The following is a 25878-nucleotide window of genomic DNA, read 5'->3' as shown; positions in this document are numbered from 1 at the left end:
ATAATTTTTTACTAGCCTTCCCAAAGCCATAACTTTTTTATTTTTCCATTCATGTAGCCGCATGAGGGCCTGTTTTCTACGGGACAAGCTGCACTTTCTAATGACAGAAAAGTCTATATCAGGGTGTGTTCTTTATCACTCTTCAGGCTGTGCATTCTACAGATATGTCACATAGTTCATATGTCTAAAGACAAGGGTTATTCAAGGTAATCTTTTCCAGAATGGGCTCTCCATGGGATTGTTTTAAGTTGGGATCTGGCTGCCAAATTCTTGCAGCAACCTTATTTGCGTGTGGATCTGAATGACATGAATGGATCATGAATGAGCTCGTTAGTGTGGGAATTAGTCGATGAATAAGCCTCGCGGCGGACACTCTGTGATGTAATCTGACTACATGGGGGCCTCCACTGTCCGTAAAATCATATGTGACAGGTCCAAGAGAAATGAAAATCACATATGTATATGCACTGTAGGCCGAGCGTTCTGGCATAACCGATGCTATGAACACTATAAGCACACAAAACGTACATAGTAATGACTTCCACTAGATGGGTACTGGAGGACAGCTAAAATCAGAAATGAGTATAGGTGCAGTGCTTTTCTACAGTAGCTGTTCCAGGGCAGTGCTTCCATGGAATAGTATTCCCTCTTGTCACACTTCCTTAGGTTGGCACCTGGAATGACTGGCATAAGGCAAACAGTCAGACATATGCTCTGCATGGTGGTCTACGACTTTCAGCAGGATAGCATTTTCATCCTGCATGTTGTAAATGGACGGCAACTATACATTAAGACAGAGCAGAAGAAACCTACCATGTGCTCTATGAAAAGTTGAAAACAGAACTATTGTTTATAGAATAAAATCGCTATAATAACTGAAATGACACAGAGACAATCACTGAATTCTATAGTTGTTCTCATACATTTAGTATTAATTTCCCAAACTGCTCAGATTTACGGTAGAGTGTAAATATGAAGGTAAAGTGCAAACCTAGGCTTAGGGTACAGCCACGTGGTCAGGTTTCTTTTAAGCCAAAAACAGGAATGGATCATAAAAGGAGAGAAAGTATAAAGAACAGGTACAACTTTTCCACTTTTTGTTATTCACTCCTCGTTTTGGCTTCTAGAACTACATCAGGAAAGCTGACGGTGTGGTTGTACCCTTAGGCCCCTTTCACACGGGCGAGTTTTCCGCGCGGGTGCAATGCGTGAGGTGAACGCATTGCACCCGCACTGAATTCGGACCTATTCATTTCTATGGGGCTGTGCACATGAGCGGTGATTTTCACGCATCACTTGTGCGTTGTGTGAAAATCGCAGCATGCTCTATTTTGTGCGTTTTTCACGCAACGCAGGCCCCATAGAAGTGCATGGGACTGCGTGAAAATCACAAGCATCTGCAAGCAAGTGCGGATGCGGTGCGATTTTCACGCACAGTGGAAAAGGATCTAGGAATTTTAATAAACAGCAAACTAAGCTGCAAAAACCAGTGTCAGGCAGCTGCTGCCAAGGCCAATAAGATAATGGGTTGCATCAGAAGGGGCATAGATGCCCGTGATAAGAATATAGTCCTGCCACTTTACAAATCGCTAGTCAGACCACACATGGAGTACTGTGTACAGTTCTGGGCTCCTGTAAACAAGGCACATAGCAGAGCTGGAGAAGGTCCAGAGGAGGGCAACTAAAGTAATAACTGGAATGGGGCAACTACAGTACCCTGAAAGATTATCAAAATTAGGGTTATTCACGTTAGAAAAAAGACGACTGAGGGGAGATCTAATTAATATGTATAAATATATCAGGGGTCAGTACAGAGATCCATCCTATCATCTATTTATCCCCAGGACTGTGACTGTGACGAGGGGACATCCTCTGCGTCTGGAGAAAAGAAGGTTTGTACACAAACATAGAAGAGGATTCTTTACGGTAAGAGCAGTGAGATTATGGAACTCTCTGCCTGAGGAGGTGATGATGATGAGTACAATAAAGGAATTCAAGAGGGGCCTGGATGTATTTCTGGAGTGTAATAATAATATTACAGGCTATAGCTACTAGCGAGGGGTCGTTGATCCAGGGAGATATTCTGATTGCCTGATTGGAGTCGGGAAGGAATTTTTTATTCCCCTAAAGTGGGGAAAATTAGCTTCTACCTCACAGTTTTTTTTTTTGCCTTCCTCTGGATCAACTTGCAGGATAACAGGCCGAACTGGATAGACAAATGTCTTTTTTCGGCCTTATGTACTATGTTACTATGTTACTATGTTAGTTGCTAGGAGACAATTGGGATGGAGACCCGATTATTATTTTCCCTTATAACATGGTTATAAGGGAAAATAATAGCATTCTTAATACAGAATGCATAGTACAATAGGGCTGGAGGGGTTAAAAAAAATAAAAAATAATTTAACTCATCTTAATCCACTTGTTTGCGCAGCCCGGCTTCTCTTCTGTCTTCTTTCTTCAGGACCTGGGTAAAGGACCTGTGATGACATCACTGCGCTCATCACATGGTCCGTCACATGATCCATCACCATGGTAAAAAAAGATCATGTGATGGACCATGTGATGAGCGCAGTGACGTCTAATCAGTTAGGTAGAATGGACGACGTCATTGTAACAGGGAGCCGGCGACGCGCTTCCTCCTTGCGGCGGCGCCGGCATCCCGCATCTGTGCAGGAGCGAGGACGCAGCCTGCCTCCTCGTCTCCATGGGGACCAGGGGGCGGGGAGGACCCGGCCACAAATGCCTCCTCAGCGCAGCCGGCATCCTCCTAGCTGAAAGAGGTGCTGAGCTGGTTTGGGCGCTCAGATGGTTTGGGCTGGACTTGGGTCACGTGACGCTGGCCACGTCATGTGACCCACTTGTTCTGCTATTTAAACAGGCAGCCTGCTGGCCACAGGTTGCCTGTGAATGGTCTTGCTACCCTCACCGGCGTTTTTTATATTGTGCCTTCTGTGTGTTCTGGACCTCGGCTCTGTTTTTGACCTCGACCTTGTGACCTCTTGGCTTCTGACTCCGGATTGTGTTTTGACATCGTTATCGGATTGCTCCCTGTGTACCTGCGTGACCTCCTGACTTTGGCTTGTCTGACTCAGTTACGGTACTTCTGTTATCTTCTTAGGCCCCTGCACATATCTAAGCGAGGGACTGCCGCCAAGTTGTACATCGTCGGTTAGGACATGCCATGGACATGCCATGCAAGTAGGCAGGGACAGAGGTGGGGTGGAGTTTAGGGCTGAACTTATCCCTACTCTCATTCGTGACGGTCATCTTTACCAGTAATAAAACGCTATCTCCACCTCTGGCCATAAGAAGGACAATTTTCTTTGGTCAATAGCAGTGGAAGTAACACATTATCCCTGGGTCTCCTTGCCCATAAAATGAATGCTTCCGCCTTCCTTTAATCAGCTCACCTCATTGCATATTACAATATTCAGGTAATACCATCATTATCACACAACTGCTCTTTTGCTTCTTTTCTGTGCTGTAAGTGAAGTCAATCTGAGTGCTCATAAATCGCCATCTTTCATTGCAAATCCTGACACTAAACTGACACAAGATCATTACAGCGGGGCAGTCCTTGCTTGGGCAGTCACCCTTTATTGATTCTTCATGTCTCATCTGCTCTCAAAATTAGGCCAATCACGAAAGACATGATTTAAGGATTTAGTCACTACCCTGATGCATCCTTCCTCAGCCATCAGGGACTGTAATGAAGCAGATCCAAGCTTTGGGGTGCAAAAATAATTAGACATTAGATTATATAATATATGATATTGACACATTTTCCCAGTTACAATTCTGCTTACTATCAATCTAAGCATACAATATTCTGATTCTGGTAAAAGCCTAAAAAGGAGCAGATCACCCCAGGAGGACATGGCTCGTGCTTGTAAATATGATAATGTCATGTATTACCATCGTGTGACAAACTCTGCTATGGTTTTGAATTCATTTTAATTTCATTTGTGTTTACTATTGTCATTATTCATACTATTAATTGTAGTAGATCCTAAACGTATAATAATAAGACGCTGATAACAAAAATGTCTGTAAGAAGAGAAACTGCATAATATGCAGTATAATGACCGGACTTCATATTTTAATTTACATTTCTATTTGAATTAGATTTTTTAGTTTTACCAGTTTTTTTTCCTTCTACCAAAATGTATCTGCTGCTTATGAGACAATGGCTTATTAGGATCTCTAGCACCTTCAAAAGGGAAACTTAAAAGATTCCCTACAGATTCCATATACAGGCTGTTTTATGACAAAGAAGAAATATGTGTTAGGATATAGGAGTACTGTGGGTGAACGGCTCCATACGGGAACAGAAGGAGGTGGAGGTGCTAAAGTGCAAAAAAGTGGGGGACCAAGAACCTTTTCAGGTGGCATGGACTTTCCACAGCAGTCCACACTTGTACACACTCACCCCTAAGGAATGGGAGAGACCACATCAGTGTAAACCAGGAGCTCCCCTCCATTACATGGTCCCTCATAGTGCCAAAAAATAAGTCAGCAACTTTGTCTTCAATTGCTCAATATCCTCTAATGAAGGCAATTAGCAATTATAACTTACAAGAACAAGACACAAATGTATTTTACATTTATTTACTTTATTCATTTCCGTATGCAATACCAACATATTCCGTAGAGTTGTACTGAGAGTGGTCATTTCTGTGAGCCTAAATGCGACTAGAAGAAGTGCACATCATGTGACATCACTTCACCGCTGCCTTCCCGTCTCATACCCCGTTTCTGTCCTGTGCACCACCACTGGTACCAGCAGTCTTATCTCTGATTTGATCCACATTCACACCTCTCTATCTGTTTTATACATCCCCACACGTAATCTCTGAACCTCATAGAATCTCCTTTGTTCTCCTCTTATGCGTTCCTCACACAATCATCTTGAAGATTTCTCGCATGCATCCCCAAAACTGAGGCACTCGCTACCACTGCCCATCAGACTCTCCACCAACATCCAGATAAGAGCAGGGAGGGGCCTGGATCTATTTCTGGGGTGTAATAATATTACAGGCTATAGCAACTAGATTTCTAGAGATGTCCTTGATCTAGGAAGTTAATCCGATTGCCTGATTGGAAACTTTTTCCCCCAAAAATGAGGAAAATGAGCATGTTGCCACCACACAGCCAGATGGGCAGCTTTTTCCCTCACCTACTGAGTCTTTTCCCTGTAGATTGTAAGCGCTCGCAGGCAGGGTCCTCTCCCCCTCTGTAGCAGTCTGTTAATGGTTTAGCTTACTGTGTAACCCGTCTTAGATGTACAGTGCCATAAAATTTAAGGGGCTCCCAAATAAATAATAATGCTTGTTATCACTCTAGGGTTGTCTTGGGTATCAAAATTTCAATACCCAATCGATACTTTTATACCAGTATCGATTCGGTACCAGGATTTTCATTTTTTCGATACTAGGCTGCGCTGCTGCCCATAACAGTGTCAGCCACAGACCCCCATAACAGTGTCAGCCACAGACCCCCATAACAGTGTCAGCCACAGACCCCCATAACAGTGCCAGCCACAGACCCCCATAACAGTGCCATCCACAGACCCCCATAACAGTGCCATCCACAGACCCCCATAACAGTGCCATCCACAGACCCCCATAATAGTGTCATTCACAGACCCCCATAACAGTGCCATCCACAGACCCCCATAATAGTGTCATTCACAGGCTACCATTAGTTCAAAGCCCAACAAAAGCACACCTTTTGGTTCAAAATATTTTTTTTCTTATTTTGCTCCTCAAAAACCTATGTGCGTCTTATGGGCCGATGCGTCTTATAGGGCGAAAAATACGGTAATATTAATGCATTATATTGGAGATATTCCAATGGACATGTCCAGACTGATGTCAGCAGTAAGTATATAAGGCAAGCTGGACAGATTTTGATAAAGTGATCTGTTATAGTGCTATCAGTTTTGAAACTTAAGATGGATAAACGCAAATGTGTTAACGATCCAGACAATATCTGCTACATATGTGGCAAATACACTACTTATGATCAGTGCAAGAATCTGACAAATTGTTGGAGTAAAACTCGTTCTGTTCAAAACTATTCAGTGCTTTCCAAGTGCTTAATTCATTTAGGCATACTTATGCATAGCAAAATTTTGTGACGTGTTAAAACAATTCTGACTTCGGATTTGTAATCCGCACACTCGATTTAGTATAGGACAAATGTTTTTTGCCCAGTAGCAGACAAAAAGTTTTTTTTTGTTGCGTGGTGTAATTAACGTTAAATACAAATACAGGAGGCGGGTGTGGCACCTGAGGGGTTAACTGCCGCTGATCTCAGCTCCCTGATTCTGCCGCCGGCACCCACCGCCTGTATCTGTATTAAAGGTTAATTATCATTAGTGACGCAGTGCACCCCCCCAGTATCCAAAACATTGGAGGTGCAGTGCGCCCCCCCCCCCCAGTATTAAAGTCATTGGTGGCAGTGGCAGGGAACCCTCCCCCCACTTCATTGGTGGCAGTTGTGATCGGAGCCCCAGCAATGTAATCCTGGGGCTCCGATCAGTTTCCATGGCAGCCAGGACGCTGCTGAAGCCCTGGCTGCCATGGTAATCTCCCTGCTGCTGTGTGCACAGAGCCAAGGGCAGCAGGGAGAGTGTAAGATCCTATTAACCCTAATAGAGCTCTATAAGGGCTTATGCACATGAACGTATTTTCTTTCTGTGTCCGTTCCGTTTTTTTTTGCGGACTGTATACGGAAACATTCACTTTAATGGGTCCACAAAAAAAACTGAAGTTTTCCATATGTCCGTATTTCCGTTCCGCAAAAAAATAAAACATGTTCTATTATTGTCCGCATTACAGACAAGGATAGTACAGTTCTATGAAGGGCCAGCTGTTCCGTAAAATACGGAATGCCCACGGATGTCATCCATATTTTTTGCGGATCTGTTTTTTGCGGACCGCAAAATACACACAGTCGTGTGCATGAGCCCCTAGGGTGAATATGACAAGGGATCGAAAGATCCCAGGTTCTAGCCCCTAAGGGGGTAAAAAGTTATTAAATAAAAAGTAAAAAAAAAATAAAAAATAAAAAAATATATACAAAATATTAAGTATAAATAACACCATTTCCCAATTTTACATATAAAATATATAAACAATAAATAAACATTTTACATATCGCCATGTCTGAAAAGTCCAAACTATTAAAATATAAAAAAATATCCTATGCGGTGAACGCCGTAACAGAAAAAAATTCAAATAAAAACCGCGATTCGCCATTTTTTTTTTTGTCACCTTGTGTTCCCCCAATAGATAGGAGAGGACTATTCAATTATGGGCCGGACGTTCCACAAAATGCGGAATGCGCGCAGCTTTTTTGGTGTTTTTCTTTTGCGTGGTATCGAATGGTATTGAGTATCGCAATACTTTTTTATGGTATGGAAACCGAAATTTTGGCATCGAGACAACCCTACATCAGTCACATTAAAAGAAGGGGGACTGTGTTTCAAAATCACTGTATGAAAGAGTAGGGTGACTTCGCTCACCAGACAGGAGGATAGGAGTAGTCAAACTACCTCGACAACACCCTCAGTCCAGGAACGATTTTACCTGCTGATTCCCAAAGAGTAGGGCAATGGCAGACATGCTGCTTTCCTGGTCTATGATCAGAATGTTCTGCACGGTGCAGGAGGAAAAACGTTACAGTACTGCCTATGAGCACAGGCTCAGCAAGGATGAACCTACTCTACTGTATAAAAATAACTAAGACTACGGTATGAAATCAGTCATATTGGAAACACCTGGCTTTCGGAAATTGATGACACAACTTCCCCTTCTCGGACTGGGGTATCTATGGCACACCAGTAAAATTTATTTTCGGGACCCACCATACGGATACATTCAAATATTACCTGCTCACACAGCAGCAAGATGCTACCAGATGATTGAATATGGGGGTCCCTGCAGCAACTAGAAGTCATCTCTGCTCTGATCGTGTCTATAAGGGTGAATTCACATGGCCGTAAGTGTTTTACGGTCCGCAAATTGCGGATCCACAAAACACGGATACCGGTCATGTGCGTTCCACATTTTGTGGAACGCACATGGCTGGCACTATATAGAGAATGCCTATTCTTGTCCGCAACCACGGACAAGAATTGGACATGCTCCATTTTTTTGCGTGGCCGTGGAATGGAACAACGGTGTGCTGTCCACATCTTTTGCGGCCCCATTGAAATGAATGGGCCCGCACCCGTTCCGCAAAATTGCGGAACGGATGCGGATCCATTTACACGGTCATGTGAATGAGCCCTAATAATAAACTGGGGAGTTTCTTTACTAATCTATCAAGTTTTTATCTGAACATCGGCTGGCTGAGGTGCTGTACATGGAATATATGTATGTAGTGCAGTAAGTCTACTGTGTTATGTGCCACTTGTGCAGGGGGTGGGAGACTAGGGGCCCACCTTGCTCAGGGGCCCACCGGGGAATTCCCCTGTACCCCTGTGGGCCAGTCCGAGCCTGGGTACCAGGCAAGTTAAGAAGAGATCAGGTTCTTCGGGGTGGAAACATTGTGAGTGCAGTGGACAATGACGCTGGAGATATGAATAGTAGTTCTTTGGTATCATGTGCATTGAGCTATGATCTGAGCAGCTTTACCTTCAGTTCTGCTCACCCATGTGTATCCTGCCTTTCAGTAGTGGTGTCCTGCAGCCCATACGACCAGGATAATGTCCACATCCGCAGAAGAATCATCAGCTTATGGCCTCATGCACACAACCGTTTTTTTAAGGTCCGCAAAAACGGGGTCCGTAGGTCCGTGATCCGTGACCGATTTTTCGTCCGTGGGTCTTCCTTGATTTTTGGAGGATCCACGGACATGAAAAAAATGTCGTTTTCGTGTCCGCCTGGCCGTGCGGAGCCAAACGGATCCGTCCTGAATTACAATGCAAGTCAATGGGGACGGATCCGTTTGACGCTGACACAATATGGTGCAATTTCAAACGGATCCGTCCCCCATTGACTTTCAATGTAAAGTCAGGAGTCCCTATTATACCATCGGATCGGAGTTTTCTCCAATCCGATGGTATATTTTAACTTGAAGCGTCCCCATCACCATGGGAACGCCTCTATGTTAGAATATACTGTCGGATATGAGTTAGATCGTGAAACTCAGATCCGACAGTATATTCTAACACAGAGGCGTTCCCATGGTGATGGGGACGCTTCAACTTAGAATATACTAAGAACTTTGTACATGACTGCCCCCTGCTGCCTGGCAGCACCCGATCTCTTACAGGGGGCTGTGAACTGCACAATTAACCCCTCAGGTGCCGCACCTGAGGGGGGTTAATTGTGCGTATCATAGTCCCCTGTAAGAGATCAGGGGCTGCCAGGCAGCAGGGGGAAGACCCCCCTCAGCCCCCCACCCTCCCTCTATTGTATTATTTTCATTGGTGGCACAGTGTGCGGCCTCCCCTCTCCCCCCCCCCCCCCCCCCCCCCCCCCGATCATTGGTGGCAGCGGAGAGTTCCGATCGGAGTCCCAGTTTAATCGCTGGGGCTCTGATCGGTAACCATGGCAACCAGGACGCTACTGCAGATTGTGTCAGAGAAAAGGGATCCGTCCCTATTCACTTGCATTGGGGGTCATGCTTTGCTCCGTATCCCAGGACGGAAAGTAAACCGCAGCATGCTCTCCGGTATGAGAATGGAACAGAATGCATTTTGGAGCATTCCATTCTGTTCAGTTACGTTTTCTCCCCATTGACAATGAATGGAGACAAAACGGAAGAGTTTTTTTCCGGTATTGAGACCCTATGACAGAACTCAATACCAGAAAACATTAACACTAGTGTGAAAGTAGCCTAAGCTCTGTGCCCTTGGACTAAAAAATCCTAATAAAATAAGCGTGTTCTTCCCCAATGTGAACTGGCATTCTGAAAGCCAGAAGCTTTAGCATACAATGGGAGAATACATTGGCGGAGGATGAAACAGAATGAAGGGATACAATATCCAGTGAGAGACACTTTTCAGAGACACAGCCTTTCCCGCTGCTTGAATGGAGGCTGCATACCCATGTAAATGTCTGCCAGGAGAGAATGAGCATGGCAGCGGAGAAGAGCAAATTCGCTCTGGTTTTATTCATGTTTTTCTGATTCCGTCTTGTCCCGACCTTTATGTTTTACTCAGACACAAGTGAAACTAGGCTGTCTGAGAAACAACGGCGAGCAACACGTATCAGTTCTAAACGCAGACATGTTAGCAATATGTTCCTCCTATAGTTCAAATCAACACGACTAAGGGTACTTTCACATGCTGCGGTATTTTCACCGGCCAAAAAACGTAAGAGGGACTGAATTGATGCATCCTGAACAGATTACTCTCCATTCAGAATGCATTAGGATAAAACTGATCAGTTTTTTCCGGTATTGAGCCCCTAGGACGGAACTCAACACCGGAAAAGAAAAACGCTAGTGTGAAAGTACCCTTATACATGTGTACTTTCACCCTTTCCCATCTAGAGCATTTACCAATGGTCAAAGGGGTTTTCCGACATTTTTTTACTGATGATCTATTCTCAGGATAGGTCATCAGCATCTGATCAGTGGGGGTGTGACACCCAGGACCCCCGTCGATCAGCTGTTAGAGAAGGCACCTGCGCTCCTGTGAGCTTACTAAGCACAGCGACGTACATTGGATAGTGGCTGTGCTTGGTATTACAGCTCAGCTTCGTTCATTTCAATGGGGCTAAGCACAATACCAAGCACAGCCGCTATACAATGTACAGCACAGTGCTTGGTAAGAACGTAAGGCCATGACTCTCACAGGAGCATCAGTGTCTTATTGAACAGCTGATTAGCGGGGGTCTCCGGTGTCGAACCCCCACCGATCAGATGCTGATGACCTATCCTGAGGATAGGTCATCAGTATCAAAATCTCAGAAATGTATGATAGGAGCATATCCAAGAGGTGGTACCCGAACCTATCACCATAACAGAGCCTCCAAAGTGAAGAACAGCGCACCGTAAATGCGCACATGCTTTTCATTCACTTCTATTGGAGTTTTGAAAATATCCAAGAGTCCCGCAGCGGTGTATGGAGAGCACACCGCGGTTGCGTGGCCACCTCTCCATTCACCGCTTTAGGGCTGCAGGTAATAGCTGAGCTGGCGCTCAGCTACAGTTCTGATCAATAGTATAAGACCACTTGAAAAATGGCAAAAAATCTTATTTTACATTGTTGGATCTTAACAAGGTTCCAAGTAGAGCTTCAACATGCAACAAGAAGAAATGGGAGTGAGACAAAACATTTTCTGAGCATTCAATTTAATGAAAACAACGAATAAACTGAAACAGGCTGTTTTTCAGCTGATCAAAAGTTTAGGACCACATGCCTTTAAAAGGCCAAATCTGTGCAAAGATGTGGATTCATTGTCATTTTCAGTCAGGTAGTCACACGTTGTGATGGCAAAGGCAAAAAAACTCTCCCTTTTTGAACGTGGTCAGGTTGTTGAACTGCATAAGCAGGGTCTCTCACAGCGCGCCATCGCTGCTAAGGTGGGACACAGTAAGTCATTTGGAATAAACAATAACGGCGGAGCTACTCATTACTGAGTTCATGTTTGGAAGTTGGATTTTTGTTTTGGGGGGGTTAGTTTTTTTTTTGGAGGCGTGGTCCTAAACTTTTGATTAGCTGAAAAACAGCCTGTTTCAGTTTATTCGTTGTTTTCATTAAATTGAATGCTCCAGAAAATGTTTTGTCTCACTCCCATTTCTTCTTGTTGCATGTTGAAGCTCTACTTGGAACCTTGTTAAGATCCAGCAATGCTAAATATGATTTTTTTTGCCATTTTTCAAGTGGTCTTAAACTTTTGATCAGGACTGTATTTTCAGAACTCCTATAGCGGTGAATGGAGGGTGGCCACGCTTGAATTGTAAGCTCTCCTTCACTTTGAGAGCGCCTACTGGAGATAAGAGCAGGTCCCAGAGGTAGGACCCGCAACTATCTGACATCGGTGGCATATCCTAGCAATATGCTACCAATGTCTGAGATGAGAATACCCCTATAAAGGGTTATCCCACGATTAAATATCATATTCTTTATAAAAGTACTACAAGAAAATTTAGACTAACACAATCATGGTCACAGTTGCATATCCATCAAGCAAGCATATAGAGAACTAATAAAAGCATGGCTGCACAACATTTCACATGCAAACAATAGAACTGAGAAATGGGGATCATTCAAAATTAATGTAGTATTATACTTACTAGAAATGAAAAAATAGAAGCTCTTTGCGCACATTTTTGATCAAACGTGTGTCGGGCCCATCTACCAGGCATCAAGGTGGCTTCTGCAGATGGGTACCTAACACTAATATACCGCCTCTCTTGGACTTACCTAAGCCTACAATTTTCAGGGCAGTGTAGGAACCAGCTACATACGTACTCTGCTCAGAAGTCCCAGGCAGATGGCCGTTGCTCAGTCTAAAAGAGGCCACTACCCTCACTATCTACTACAAGAAAATGTAGACTAGCACATTCCGCAGAACGCATCTGCGGAAGCCACCTTGCGCCTGGTAGATGGGCCCTACACACGTTTGATCAGAAATGTGCGCAAAGAGCTTCTATTTTTTCATTTCTAGTAGGTATGATACCACATTAATTTTGAATGAGCCCCATTTCTTAGTTCTACTGTTTGCATGTGAAATGTTGTGCAGCCATACTGTTATTAATTTACTATAAAAGATCATAAAAGAGTTAGGACAATTACTTACACAGTATAGCGCCAACTGGTGTTCAAAGCTCATAGCAATCTACACTTGTATCTACTGAGCTGTGTGCTGCTGGTCGCACATGCTCAGTCGCTCTCACCAGAGCAGGTCTCTGCATAGTGATCCTCAGCTAATAGAAAAAGAGTTGGGCCTTGCTTGTCAGGGAAGAAGCAGAACCTCTGCAGCAGAATAGCAGTATAGCTGAAAAGACTCCTACTGCAGGGAATTAAGAAGGAACAATAGGGGGTGCCAGAGGGGGAAGGAGACAGATTTTGTCCTAACCTCAGCAGCACAGATTAGCAGCACCAAGGTAATCACAAAGAAACAAAAAAATAAGCTTAAAACACAACAAATTGCTTTAAAACAGCTATTCTATGCATTTTTAGGACTTTACATATGTAAATGATCCACGGAAGAACCCCTTTATCAGTCCTGAGGCATAATGACTCAAAAGAAAATCCATTCCTTGGTCTTCCACTGAATGACAGGTTGTCAATGGAATCTGGGGGTTAAGCCACGGTATGTATTTCCATTTTCACAGATTTCACAGAATTGAGATTAATTATGGTTTCAAAGGGTTAATGTAGTGTCTGCTGAAATGTTATCCAATTAAATGACAAAAACACGTTCCTCCTGTCAGCATGAAAAGACACCTTAAAAAAAGAAATAAAAAGAAAAGCAAAAAATAAAAAGCTAAAAGCTACCACATTCAAAAGAAAATGTAAAACTGTGACCCATGTGAAGGATTCTGTGATACTTCAAATCCTTCCTTTTAAGTGACAGACAGAAAAGACAGTAAGGAGAAGAAGACACGGCTCATCGGGGACAGAAGCGTGTTGACCCTTCGTTGCCTTCACATAGCAGAGACAGCTGCACAGCTGCCAGCGAGGACGGAAGCCAAGGAACATGTGAAGATGCCAACAAAGCAGTGGCCTGGTGTCACTGCCAAAACTCATACCCGCACCACACCTGGGCAGAATGCCAGGCACAAAGCAAAGTGCCCCAAAAATTCTGCCATGAGGTTGCGTCACTGGTATCTTAACACCCTGACCAAGGTGACTCCCTGTGCAGGAGTTGGCATTTCTCAGCTGCTTGCATTGGATCCAGCCCCCCCTTTGGAAATGAATGTCATATGTCCCAGAGGCAGCACGGGGTTCACAATATCGGTCTGTTCCTCAGCCAACCGAAAACGTGCCCTGGTCTCCCAGCCTGAGAGTGTTAATGACGCAGATCCATGGCCTCTCGTCACGTCTGGCACTGAAAGGATTAAACAGCAAAGAGAACAGGGGACAAAAAGGAACGACTGCAGCTATCTCAAGGAGGAGAGTAATGTCTTCATCAGCACCAGGGGGGGGGGGGAATAAAGGCAATTCAGTCTGTGTGCCCTATAAGATGGACACTTACCCCGTCACCTGTCTAAATGCCAGCCTTTATGATATGGGGTATAAAAAGGAACATACGCAATACATGAAGAAAAATCCAAATTAACTATAGTTGGGTCTTTAAATATACCTTTTTTATATTATTGAACAAGATTCAATGAAATTGTAAGAATATTGCATGTACTTTATATGGCGGTAACATATGCCGCAGTGCTATATACGGATTGTGGCTGTCTCCTATACACATAGCATACGTCAGGTATCTGCCCCTCCCATAAACGCACCCGATTAAACTGGCGCTATATGTTTTACTGGCATATACAGTGGGATAACGGCGCCGCTTATCTCTGCCTCAAAGATTCAGCATGTTGAAATGCCCGATCATTGTTGCTTTAAGGCAACTTTCACACTTGCGTTGTTAATTCCGGTATTGAGATCCGTCAGAGGATCTCAATACCGGAATTAAACGGATCCATTTTGATTTTGCACATAAGGATGCATCCATTCCGTTAGGATGCGGTTGTGTGAAATCAAAACGGGAAAAAAAACGGATCCGCCACTAAATACATTGAAAGTCAATGGGTGACGGATTGTTTTTTTTAGGCTCCTAAAAAAAAACTGATCCGTCACCATTGATTTACATTGTTTTCAGTGCCGGATCAATTTTATTTATTTTTTCGTTTTTATGACCGGACACAAAACCGCAGCTTGCAGCTGTGTCCAGTCACAAAACGGAATGCTGACGGAACGGAAAACATCCTGATGCATCCTGAACGCATCTCTTTCCATTCCGAATGCTGGAGGACTAAACTGAACCGTTTTTTTTTTTTCCGGTATTGAGATCCGGCAGAGTGTGAAAGTCGCCTAGGGCAGACGCCTGCTTTCGTTTTTATCAGATGCGCCACTAGGACTAATTTCACAGGAAGCCAGTCAAGGGATATTCTCATCTTAGTCAATTCTCACATATCCAAGTGGGCTATGGATGCCTTTCTTGAAATATACAATATTATAAGTCATGGGTACTGCATTTCTCCAGATGGGACATTGATCCAGGAATTTTCCTCCTAATACGTGATAACTGGCGACCATATAACAGAAGTTTTATCTTCCTCTTGGTCAACGCAGTACGGTTATAGGCTGGACCTTATCGACCTGTGTCTCTTTCAACCATATCAGCTATATAAGTATCGGAATAACGCAGGTCCCACCTCTGGACCCTACACTTATTTCTCCAACACGGGGTCCCGCTTGGTGAGTGAATGGAGAGGTGGCCCTCATGTGTGCAGTCCCTTCATGTACAGCTATGGCAGTGATTGTAGAGAGACATGCACGTTAATGGCCCCCTCTCCATCCATTCACCAGCGGAGCTGAAGGACTCCCCTTCTTGAGTGCAGGTCCCAAAGGTTTATCACATTTATTTATGCCATGAATTTCGAAGATGGGAATACCCCCTAACCTATACATGTGCTTTGGGAGTGTAGAAGAGAACCCAGTCCCGACATTATCATTTAACCTTCGATACTCCAGTATTGTAGGCAAATCAATATGTTTAGTATTCAGATCCTAAAATGTGGTCTATCCCATCTCTATTCAGACACGAGGCACCATGACAAATGACACTGCTCTGCACATGGAAATGAACTCCTTGTGTAAATTAACGAAATATTTCCAGAATTATACTGGGATGTGCTCCCTCAATCGCATTTATTCCGTTCCTTTTTAATTTGTTACCTAAAATCACATTACCCACGCGACTAAAAAATCTTCTATAAAGCACCGTCGCCCTGTCAGGCAGAACATCTCTTTTCTATTAGCCAAAAAAACAACGGAGCAAAACCAATACTTTCCAGGATTAAAATATAGTGTAATGTAATTTTGTTAGGAAATCCCTTTAGAAGTGGGGTCCGGTCACCCGTCACCGAACCATCATCTGTCTTCTGACAGGCACAGAGCGGTAATGTAATCATGAGTGATGAAGATCAGGGACGTCTTCTTTCTTTCAGGTTTCTTTGTAGATTAGAAACACGACACGGGTCATATACCTAATATCCTATCAAGCAGAATTATATACCGTATATATATATATTTACAGTATACCTACAGTAGATGACCACAGCAATAGGATCTCTTGTCTTTAAAATGTAAAGAATGCTATCCATGCTTGTCCTGTCTCACGAGATGTTCTAGAAAACAATTCACAACATATCACAAAACCATGATATCCGGCTTCTGGAGCCTTTGTCTCACCTTTATCACTACGATTCCCAGAACGACCTGCCCCCTCGAAGACTAAGTGAACCGCGTGGAGAAGACGACATTAGATTCTATTTATTCTACTCAGAATTATACGTACAACGCAAGACAAGTAACATGAGTGGTGCAAGACGTACAGATATCACATGAAAGAATGGTGGCGATCACTTTCTAAGGGTTAATAATTGGTGAACGCGTCAACCTTAGTCTTTAAAAAATAGTAGAATTTTCCATAGGACAGGCAAATGTGAGGAGGTCCCGAGTAAAATGGAGCGAGCGATCTCGCTGGGGTTGAGGACCATATAAAAGGCTGGAGACAGATATAGCGCTCTCTTTATAGACTGATAACAATAGCCCCGTCTGATGGCCAGGCTCATCTCTAGAATAGAAATCCAAGAGGAAATAAAGCTTCCTGTTAGATCCCTGGAGAGTTAGAACTGGCGCTACCTATGAATAGACACCTCAATAAAGTGAGCCGCACGCCATCCCTCACATGTGAAACAATAAAACAGAGAACCATCACAGGAGGATGAAGGATCACCAGAGAGGAGGGGAGGAACTCATAAGAGATGCCAAACGTGGAGAAGAGCAGAGGGGATTAGAAAGCAAAGTTGAGAGGAGGCGAGGAGAGAGTGAGAAGCCTTGGCTTCTCCACATCCAGATGCCACTTTTAACACCCACAGATGTAATTTCTCAGCAAGTCAAGGTGAAAAGCAAGACTAATACTTGTTACTACAAGACACATGGCTGAACCTGAAGAGTTATGAGATCTGCTCTGCAATGGTTTTCTGCAGAGATAACTTAAATCATCTCCACCAAGCAAAACAGATCCATTATGTAATACATATATCTGAAAGAGGCAGGAGACCTTCAGAATCCAAAGCTCCTGAGAACCTCTAGAGCCTGACCACTGGGTATAAACCCAACAAGGGCATCATCACATCGGGTGTTCTTCAAGTACTGCCACTGGTTTGTCCTGCTCCTTAATTCATTCCATAAACCAGTTTTAGAGGGTGGATGTAGTCAGGACAGAAAACTGTCCAGAGACTGGTAGGAGCCGTACAGGTCTGCTGGATGGGAAGGCTTTAGGTCTCCGGATGCAGTTTTGGAAGTCAAAACCAGGAGTGAATTCAAAAAAGAGGAGAAGTTTTATCTCTACTTCTATTGGCTTCCAAAACTGCATCAGGAAACCTGAACATGTGGTCATACAGGATAGATAAGGCGGATGGATGGATAGATGATAGATAGATAGATAGATAGATAGATAGATAGATAGATAGATAGATAGATAGATAGATAGATAGATAGATAGATACGGTAGGAAGGTAGATAGATGGATGGATAGATGGATTAATAGATGATAGATAAGTAAATAGATAGATAATGAATTGATGATGGATGGATAGATGATAGATACATAGCATACATAAATATATAGATAGAAAGAGAGATAATAGATAGATAGAGAGATAATAGATAGATAGATAGATAGATAATAGATAGATACAATAGATAGATAATAGATAGATACAATAGATAGATAATAGATAGATAGATACTGTGGATGAATAGATAGATAGATAGATAGATAGATAGATAGATAGATAGATAGATAGATAGATAATAGATAGATAGATAGATAATAGATAGATAGATAGATAGATAGATAGATAGATAGATAGATAGATAGATAATAGATAGATATTGGTGACTATGGTTGACCGGTCATCCTCCTTCACAGCAGCATTCCTGTTCAGCCAGTGTGTCCATGCCCCCCCCCCCCCCCCATTTAAACATGGCGGGTCTGACGATCACTTTGGACTGCAGCCTACTTAATACATAGCTGTCATGTGCCACTTTACCTATACAGATAGAGCGATGCCATGCAGTAGGAATCTGGCACGGGCTGGGTACAGATCCAGTCTGCTTCTCCACTATAATATCACCGTCCCTAACAAACTAATGAATCACAGCACGCTTATATTGAGCCTGTCATTTCCAAAGCCAACCGCCCGTATTGTGCTGTGATACCGTAGCCTCAAGATGGTGAATCTGTTGGCAGAGCAATAAGGGCCCATTCACTGCACAACAGTAACAGTTCCCAACTGTGCCCAGCTGCCAGGCAGACAGAAGGGCATAACACATACAAATGACATACAAGTCGGTGATTTGTACACACATGACACGCTCCGCCATACACATAGCTGATTACATGATCACTTTCAATTCTAGTTTGGCGTGGGCAGAGGTTGGCATATTTCACTGACTATAAGGGGGCGGCCACGTGGTCAGGATTCCCGATGCCGTTTTGGAAGCCAAAAAAGAGAAGTCACATCTGTCTTTAATACTTTCTCTGCTTTTAGGATCCACTCCTGATTATGACTTCCAAAACTGCATCAGGAAACCTGACCGTGTGGACGGACGGACCCTTAACCAAGAACAGCAACAATCTCCATTGAGTCCCAGGTGGAGAACTTCAACGTGATCCTGAGGGTATAAGGGGATGCATTGCTGAACCCTAAAAGCTGTGTGCCCATGGCGATGCTTGGGCACAGATCAAATAGATGGTGGACAAAGCAAGATTATGACATCTTATGAGGGTTGGTTCAGGTTGTGAGGACATCTCTAGTGAAACCATACGTGGAATTGTGCTAAAGAACCACGAGGAGAAGGGACTTCTGAGGCAGTCGCCTTAATCCCATCATCAGTGGCAGGGGCAAAGCTATAGGGGGTGCAGAGGTAGCAGTCGCCTGAGGGGGCCCAAAGACCCTTGTGCCACAAAAGAAGACACCAGTATTATAGAAAGTGCATGCTGGTCAAGTTAGGGAAGGTCAAGAATTTGTCATGGGTGGGGAGGGGGTGCTGTTTAAATTTTTGCCTCAGGCAGCACAAAGGCTATGTGCGTCCCGGTCCCTGGCCAGAAAGCATTGAGGGAAGGGGGGCCCAAGCTGAAGTCTTGCACCAGGGCCCCTGATCAGTGGTCTCCACTCAGGTCCAGCAGATAAGGAGATGCCACCACAACCACCTTACAGCTGGAATCTATCACTACAGATCATGACCCTGACAAATACTGGACTCTGTCGCCTCCGTTCACACATGGAATGAGACCCTTTCACGTACAAGCGAGGCTTTCTTCTCGGTTGCTTGGGAACTTTAGACACAGCTGAAGAAAGACTAAATGCTATTCCGCCATGGAAGGCTAAGGTGAGAGATCCTGCCATGAGGGTCTCCACATCAGGTCACTGAGCCCACTGTATTCATCCATCTTACTAGGCTCTATAGTGCATAGCAGGGTGGCACATGTTGCCCTGCCATAGTGAGTGATGCCAGGGGACCACTTCCCTCTCCTGTGGAGTCTATTCACACCAGGCGGTGACCATGTCAACAGTCTGTCCATCCTGATCTCAGGTAGCAATTATCAGTAAGGATGCCATGTGTGGCCTCCTATCGGCTGGGCTGTGCCCAGGAGGGTGCCCAGCTTATTACTAATGGCTGAGCCTCTGCCCTGGGAGGTGATTAAGGAAATGATTTTGCCCAGATAAAATGTCTGCTGGCTGCCTGAGAGCAGGGCTGAGTTTGTCATCCGGCTGCAGCCTGGGCTCTGCTACATCCCCGGGTCGGGGACAGGAGCGTGTTTTCACGTGTGCGGCTTCTGTGCGGCACTTTCCCCCTCACCTCCCGGGACTGAGGAGGAGACAGGAAACTTTCACTGACCTTTCCCGAGCAGGTGCAGGGCACAGAGCGCGGCTACCATCCCCGATGCCATCTTTGGCGGTCCCAAGCAGAGATAACAACCCAAGGACATATCCTGGCGGTGATTGCTGGAGAAGTCAGCCCTGGTACTGCTACTTGTGAGAGACGCTGGCTGCCCACATGGCACAGGGAGGGCACTGACAACTTTGGTGGCTCTCAGCTCAGCACAGTCCTAGTATCCATCGCCCGGGCTAGTTTCGGGCAGGTGAGGAGCCGAGCTGGGATTGCCCTCCTGCCAGCAGCATCTTCCCAGCCCCATCAGTGGCAGAGCTCTGGCCAGGAGGACTCCCCTGCAACTCCTTCCATGTGAGAGGGGGCGGGAGCTGGGTGGGGGCGGGCACGAGGGGGTGACGCTGCCTGCATGGCTGGAACGGGTTAATGCTGCCAGCTCCTCTCAGGTGATGGGCACTGCAACCAAATGGGACTGTTGTACTGAAGATGGCTTCGGTCTTGTTCACACGAATTGTCATTATATTAATGCATGTAGCGTTGTTCTGCACTCTTGCGTTTTTTGTTTTTTTCACTTTCCACTGCATTTTTGGCAGAAATTTTTGGGGTAAAAACACCAGTTCCACGTAAGCTGAAGATCTAGGAGACATATTAAATGCAGGACAAACAAGCAAAACAACTTTTTATTTGAATTTTGCTCCTGTTGTGTTGATTCATTAGATGGCTTTTTTTTTCTGGTTTCTTTTCAATAGTGCAGCACGCTGGAGCTCTGAGCGTTCTTCCAGGCGTTTTCGCATCGCCTTCTCTGTAAGGAAAAAAAACACGAAACACTGTGCAAAAAAAGGCAGAAAAAAAACATGACAAACATCACAAAAACCACAGGTACCTAAAAAAAAATATTCAAGTATTTATTCTGGTGGGTTTTTTAACTGGTAAAAAGACGCCAACGCCAAATTCATGTGTGTAAGGACCGTTAAAGACACTAACGCTGAATGAAAAACACAAAAAGGAGGATGCGCAGGGGGCAATAGACCCATCGCCAGCAGGGCACAAAGGGGGTATTGGGCAGATGGCTGAGACGACTGGCAGTTTCAAGGGTTAACTCTAGTTCGATCACTGAACACGTGAACTACAAGGAGAACAGATCCATAGACACAATACTGCGAAATCTTCCTGGCATCATATCAGCCATTTTCTTCCATTTCAATAAGAATCATGAACTTTTTCAAGGGTTAAATTACCATTACTGATACCAGACAGGCGGAGTGGCAATCGGTGAAATGTAACCTAGCTCTGGGCATGGACACTGCCGGAAATGGGGCATCTTTGTAGCCCTTTTGGTAGTTTGTGGTTTTAAAGGGTTAAACGATCCCCGCTCCCTGATTCGACAATGGTCTCCATACAAATGAATGAATCCAGCCTGGTCCAAGGAGGTTTTCAGTGTCATCCAAGCAGGAGGGACGCCATTCGTAGCTGAGACAGTGACAAGTGTCTTAAATGACGACGGCCACTGATTTTCGGAGATTTTTGTGCTGATGACCTATCCACAGCAAGTAGGTGTCATCACTATGAGCATGCCCATTCTGTGCCATGTGTATCAAGGAGGAAGCAGCAGCTATTGCCTATATCAGTGACTTATGGCCCCCGCTGCTCCTCTTACCTGTCCAAGTCCTATTGGAAGTAACTCTGTCCCTCCACACGGCCTGCTTGGCAGCTCAGCCTCTCGTAGGGTCCGTTCCCTCACCTATTAAAGGGCCAGCGCAGTCAATGCTCACCATTCAATGCCTGGTCCCCTGTTTGTACCTAAGGCACATTCCCCAATGGGAGGATGCCTTAGCAATAGGTTGTCTAGTTCCCTACAAAGACATGCTTTATTTGTTTATCTGCCTGTGTACCGACTTCTGCCCGTTTCCCAAATACTGACCTTCTGCTGCCTGACCTGACCTGTGCCTGGCCTCTGTATTAACCCTTTGTCGCCTGTCCTGACCTCTGCCTGATTATTGGATTGCTCGTACTCTGCCTCCCCTGACCTCACCCTGTCCCTTGGTCAGCTGTCAATCACACAGAGACTACTCCAGGAGGTAGCAGCCCGGTGGTTCCCCTGCAGCGAAGTCCAGATCCCTGTATAGGGGTTTAAGAGTGAAAACTAGGGGGCTCCCAGGATAACATCCTTAGGAATAGCCCAAAGCCAAATCTGTTGGTTGACACGACACGGTGATTCTATACCCACTGCCATGTCACAGGGCTGTGCCTAGAACTGCACAGCTCCCTCAGGTGAGCATCATTTTCTACTGGGTGTGAGGTGACTCGGTTGATCCTTCTCCAGTCTGAACTGTTCAAGTTGAAAAGTGTGTACTGCTGTGAAGACAGGAATAGTACTGTATATTTGTGCAATTTATGGATAGCTACAATGAATAAAATACATAAATATACCATTAAGTGTAACAAAAATGCAAGGAGGTTCTTTACTTGATGGGTCCGCCGTAACCTTAATGTCTCAGCCATTCCCAGTATTTCTGACCTATATTTCTGATAGGTGCTACTGCACCCCACTGATTCTCCCCTTCAACTCCATACAGTTAATTGGGACTGGTTGACCTACAGCAGGCATGCTCAACCTGCGGCCCTCCAGCTGTTGTACAACTACAACTCCCACAATGCCCTGCTGTAGGCTGTTCGGGCATGCTGGGAGTTGTAGTTTTGCAACAGCTGGAGGGACGCAGGTTGAGCATGCCTGACCTACAGCCTGCCTTTAAACTGCACCATTTTTTTAGGGCATCCCGTGGTTTTAAGAAGAATGACCCCTGACAAAGGAATCTTCACTTCTGGATATTTTTTAGACAAGGTATAGGTATGGATAACTGTAGTACTATTCCAATATTTACTGTAAGTTACTGACTCACCGACTAGAAAGGGCAGCAATAGAAAAGCCCCAGGAAATCCCCATTCTGTGCAGACTGTTTCATTGCTGTCTGTGGTTTGAGTCTCACAGGTAAATAACATGGCTAAGTCTACGGCTTGATGAACTCCCTCTACGTCTTGTGCATTCACAGAACGAAAAACTGCAAGTGCGATTTTAGTTAACAGACATCTGTCAGCAGGTATGTACCTATGACACTGGCTGCCCTGTTACATGTGCGCATGGCAGCTGAAGGCATCTGTGTTGGTCCAATGTCCCCCATATGTGCCTGCATTGCTGAGAAAAATCATGTTTTGATATATGCAAATGAGCCTCTAGGAGCAACGGGGGCGTTGCTGTTGCACCTAAAGGCTCTGCTTTCTCTGCACTTTAAACTGTAGTAAACCAGCTGCTTATCTAACTGGCTACAATTGGACTCTCTGTTGACTCAAATGAAATGCGCCAGAAAAGTGTTGCAATATGTGTGACATCCACAATTGTAGCTTTACATGCAGTACCCCAAGTGGAGAAAGTATTAATGTTGGATAAGCTTTATGCATCCACTCCTGGTTTTGGCTTCAAAAACTGCATCAAAGCGCGGCCGTATCCAAGTGTAAGTTCTGGTCTGGAGATTCTTTCTTTCAGGAATTTGCCATGATATGACCAAGGGTCAGTTTAGGTCATGGCTGTGCAACCTGCTGACCAGGGTCCACATGTGGCCTGATGTGCCATTCTGTGTGGCCCCTTACCATCTGGACACAAAAATGCTTGTCTGTGTGTGGCTGCTCACATGTACTTCCCTGCCTGAAAGTATACTGGTCTCCCATATAGCAGGAAACTACTGAGGTCCCTTGACCTCTGTTTGGCCCTCCAAATAGTATATGACTTCTAGAGGTTCCCATCTAGGCATGCATTGTAGTTTATGGAATATGTGAAATGCTAGGCTGATACGGTATCACAACACCCATGATCTTCAGGGGAGAGAACCACAAGCATATATGATCTCCTCCGAGGACCTCCATTCACCCGATAGGTGGGAGTGCTGGAAGGGGAACCTCAGATGGTAATACCCTCTTTAAGTTTTATTATAGGCTGACCCTCGGAATTGTAGAGCCCTCAGGTCGGAAAAGGTTGTGCACTCCGGCTTTAGATGGACTGATGCAAAGCATCAAGCTGCGCCAATCAATGAGAAAACAAGACAATCGGCACTCGTTTAAACATCCTTAACACTGGCCGATCAAAATCACAGGGTTGGGCCAGAAATATGATAAAATTTAGGGTTCTTTAGAAAAAAAGGTGGCTAAGGGGTAATCTAATGATGTATAAAGGCCAATACAGAAATCTTTCCTATTGTCTTTTTATACCCAGGACTGTGACCATGACGAGGGGACATCCTCTATGTCTAGAGGGAAGAAGGTTTCTACATCAGCATAGAAGGGTTCTTTACTGTAAGAGCAATGAGACTATGGAACTCATCCCAGAGGAGGATGTCATGATTAATTCTAAGGCTGCCTAGATGCTTTTATTAGGTGTAATATAATTACCAGTTAGGCTATGTTCACACTAGCGTATTTTGGGGATCTGTCATGGATCAGCAAAAACACTTCCGTTACAATAATACAACCGCATGCATCCGTCATGAATGGATCCGGTTGTATTATATCTTATATAGCCAAGACGGATCCGTTCAGCTGAACACTACTGAAAGTCAATGGGGGACGGATCCGTTTTCTATTGTGTCAGAGAAAACGGATCCGTCCCCATTGACTTACATTCTGTGTCAGGACGGAAACGTTTTGCTCCGCACCACATCGCTGACAGAAAAACGCTGCTTGCAGTGATGGGAGCACAACCAAATGGAGCGGAATGCATTCTGGTGCACTCCGTTTCGTTCAGTTCAGTTTTGTCCCCATTGACAATGAATGGGAACAAAACTGAAGCATTTTCTTCCTATGACGGATCTCAATAGCGGAATGGGAAAACGCAGATGTGAAAGTAGCCTTATAGTAACTAGGTTACCTGAGTAACAGGGACGTAGCTATAGGGGGTGCCGAGGTAGCAGTCTCTACCGGGCCCAGGAGCCTGAAGGGGCCCAAAGACCCTTGTGCCGCATATGAAGACACCAATATTATAGAAAGTTCATGCTGGTCAAGTTACACCCCTGTCTGGAGGGAAGGGGTTAGGTCAAGAATTTGGCATGGGGGGGTTGGGGGGGGGTCTACTGTTTCAATTTTTTGCCGCAGGCAGCATGAAGGCTATGTGCTTCCCTAGCCACAAAACACTGAGGGAAGGGGGGCCCAAGCTGAACCCTTGGACCAGGGCCAGTGGCGTATCCAAGCTATGGCAGCCATGGCTAGTGCCATAGGCGCCAAGCGGGGGGGGGCGACCAGGGCCGATCCTACACGGGGTGCAGTGGGTGCCCGGGCCCCGCACCCCAGCGCTGCGGCCCTGGTGACAAGTGGGGGCGGCCGCGGCCGGCGGCAGGGCAGAGCAGGAGATGAGCGCCTCCATTGCGGAAGCGCTCATCTCCATAGTCATCTGTATTGCCGTCCTCAGGACGGCAATACAGATGCCTGTCTGTGCTGCGGCAGAGGAGGGAGAGGTGTGTCCCCTCCTGTTCCTCTGATTGGCTGCCGACTTAGTGCTGGCAGCCTATCAGAGGCCGGTGATGGCGCGATGACGTCATCGCGTCGCCTGAGCCGTATAGCGAGGGACACACAGACGGAAGAGGTGGCCTGCATCGCATCGCATTGCTGGAGGTAAGTATAAGTGTATTATTTTTTTTTATTTTTTTATATAGGTACAATACTGGGCTGGCACATGATAAGGGGGGCTACTGGGCTGGCACATAAGGGGGGACTACTGGGCTGGGCTGGCACAT

General features: G+C 45.1%; 1 protein-coding gene across 1 annotated transcript in view; it reads right to left on the bottom strand.

The window, feature by feature from the left end:
* TMEM132B (transmembrane protein 132B) overlaps positions 1-20393 on the bottom strand; it is a 695177-nt gene extending 674784 nt beyond the window's left edge. The window contains exon 1 of the mRNA XM_040416233.1: positions 20111-20393. Coding sequence (XP_040272167.1) covers positions 20111-20201 — 91 coding nt within the window. The 5' untranslated portion in view covers positions 20202-20393. The remainder of the gene's footprint in view (positions 1-20110) is intronic.
* Positions 20394-25878: the final 5485 nt, after the last annotated feature.

The sequence above is a fragment of the Bufo bufo genome, chromosome 2, assembly GCF_905171765.1.
Source record: "Bufo bufo chromosome 2, aBufBuf1.1, whole genome shotgun sequence".
Taxonomy (NCBI): domain Eukaryota; kingdom Metazoa; phylum Chordata; class Amphibia; order Anura; family Bufonidae; genus Bufo; species Bufo bufo.
Note: the sequence above shows the minus strand (reverse complement) of the source record. Positions and strands in the feature narration are given on the sequence as shown.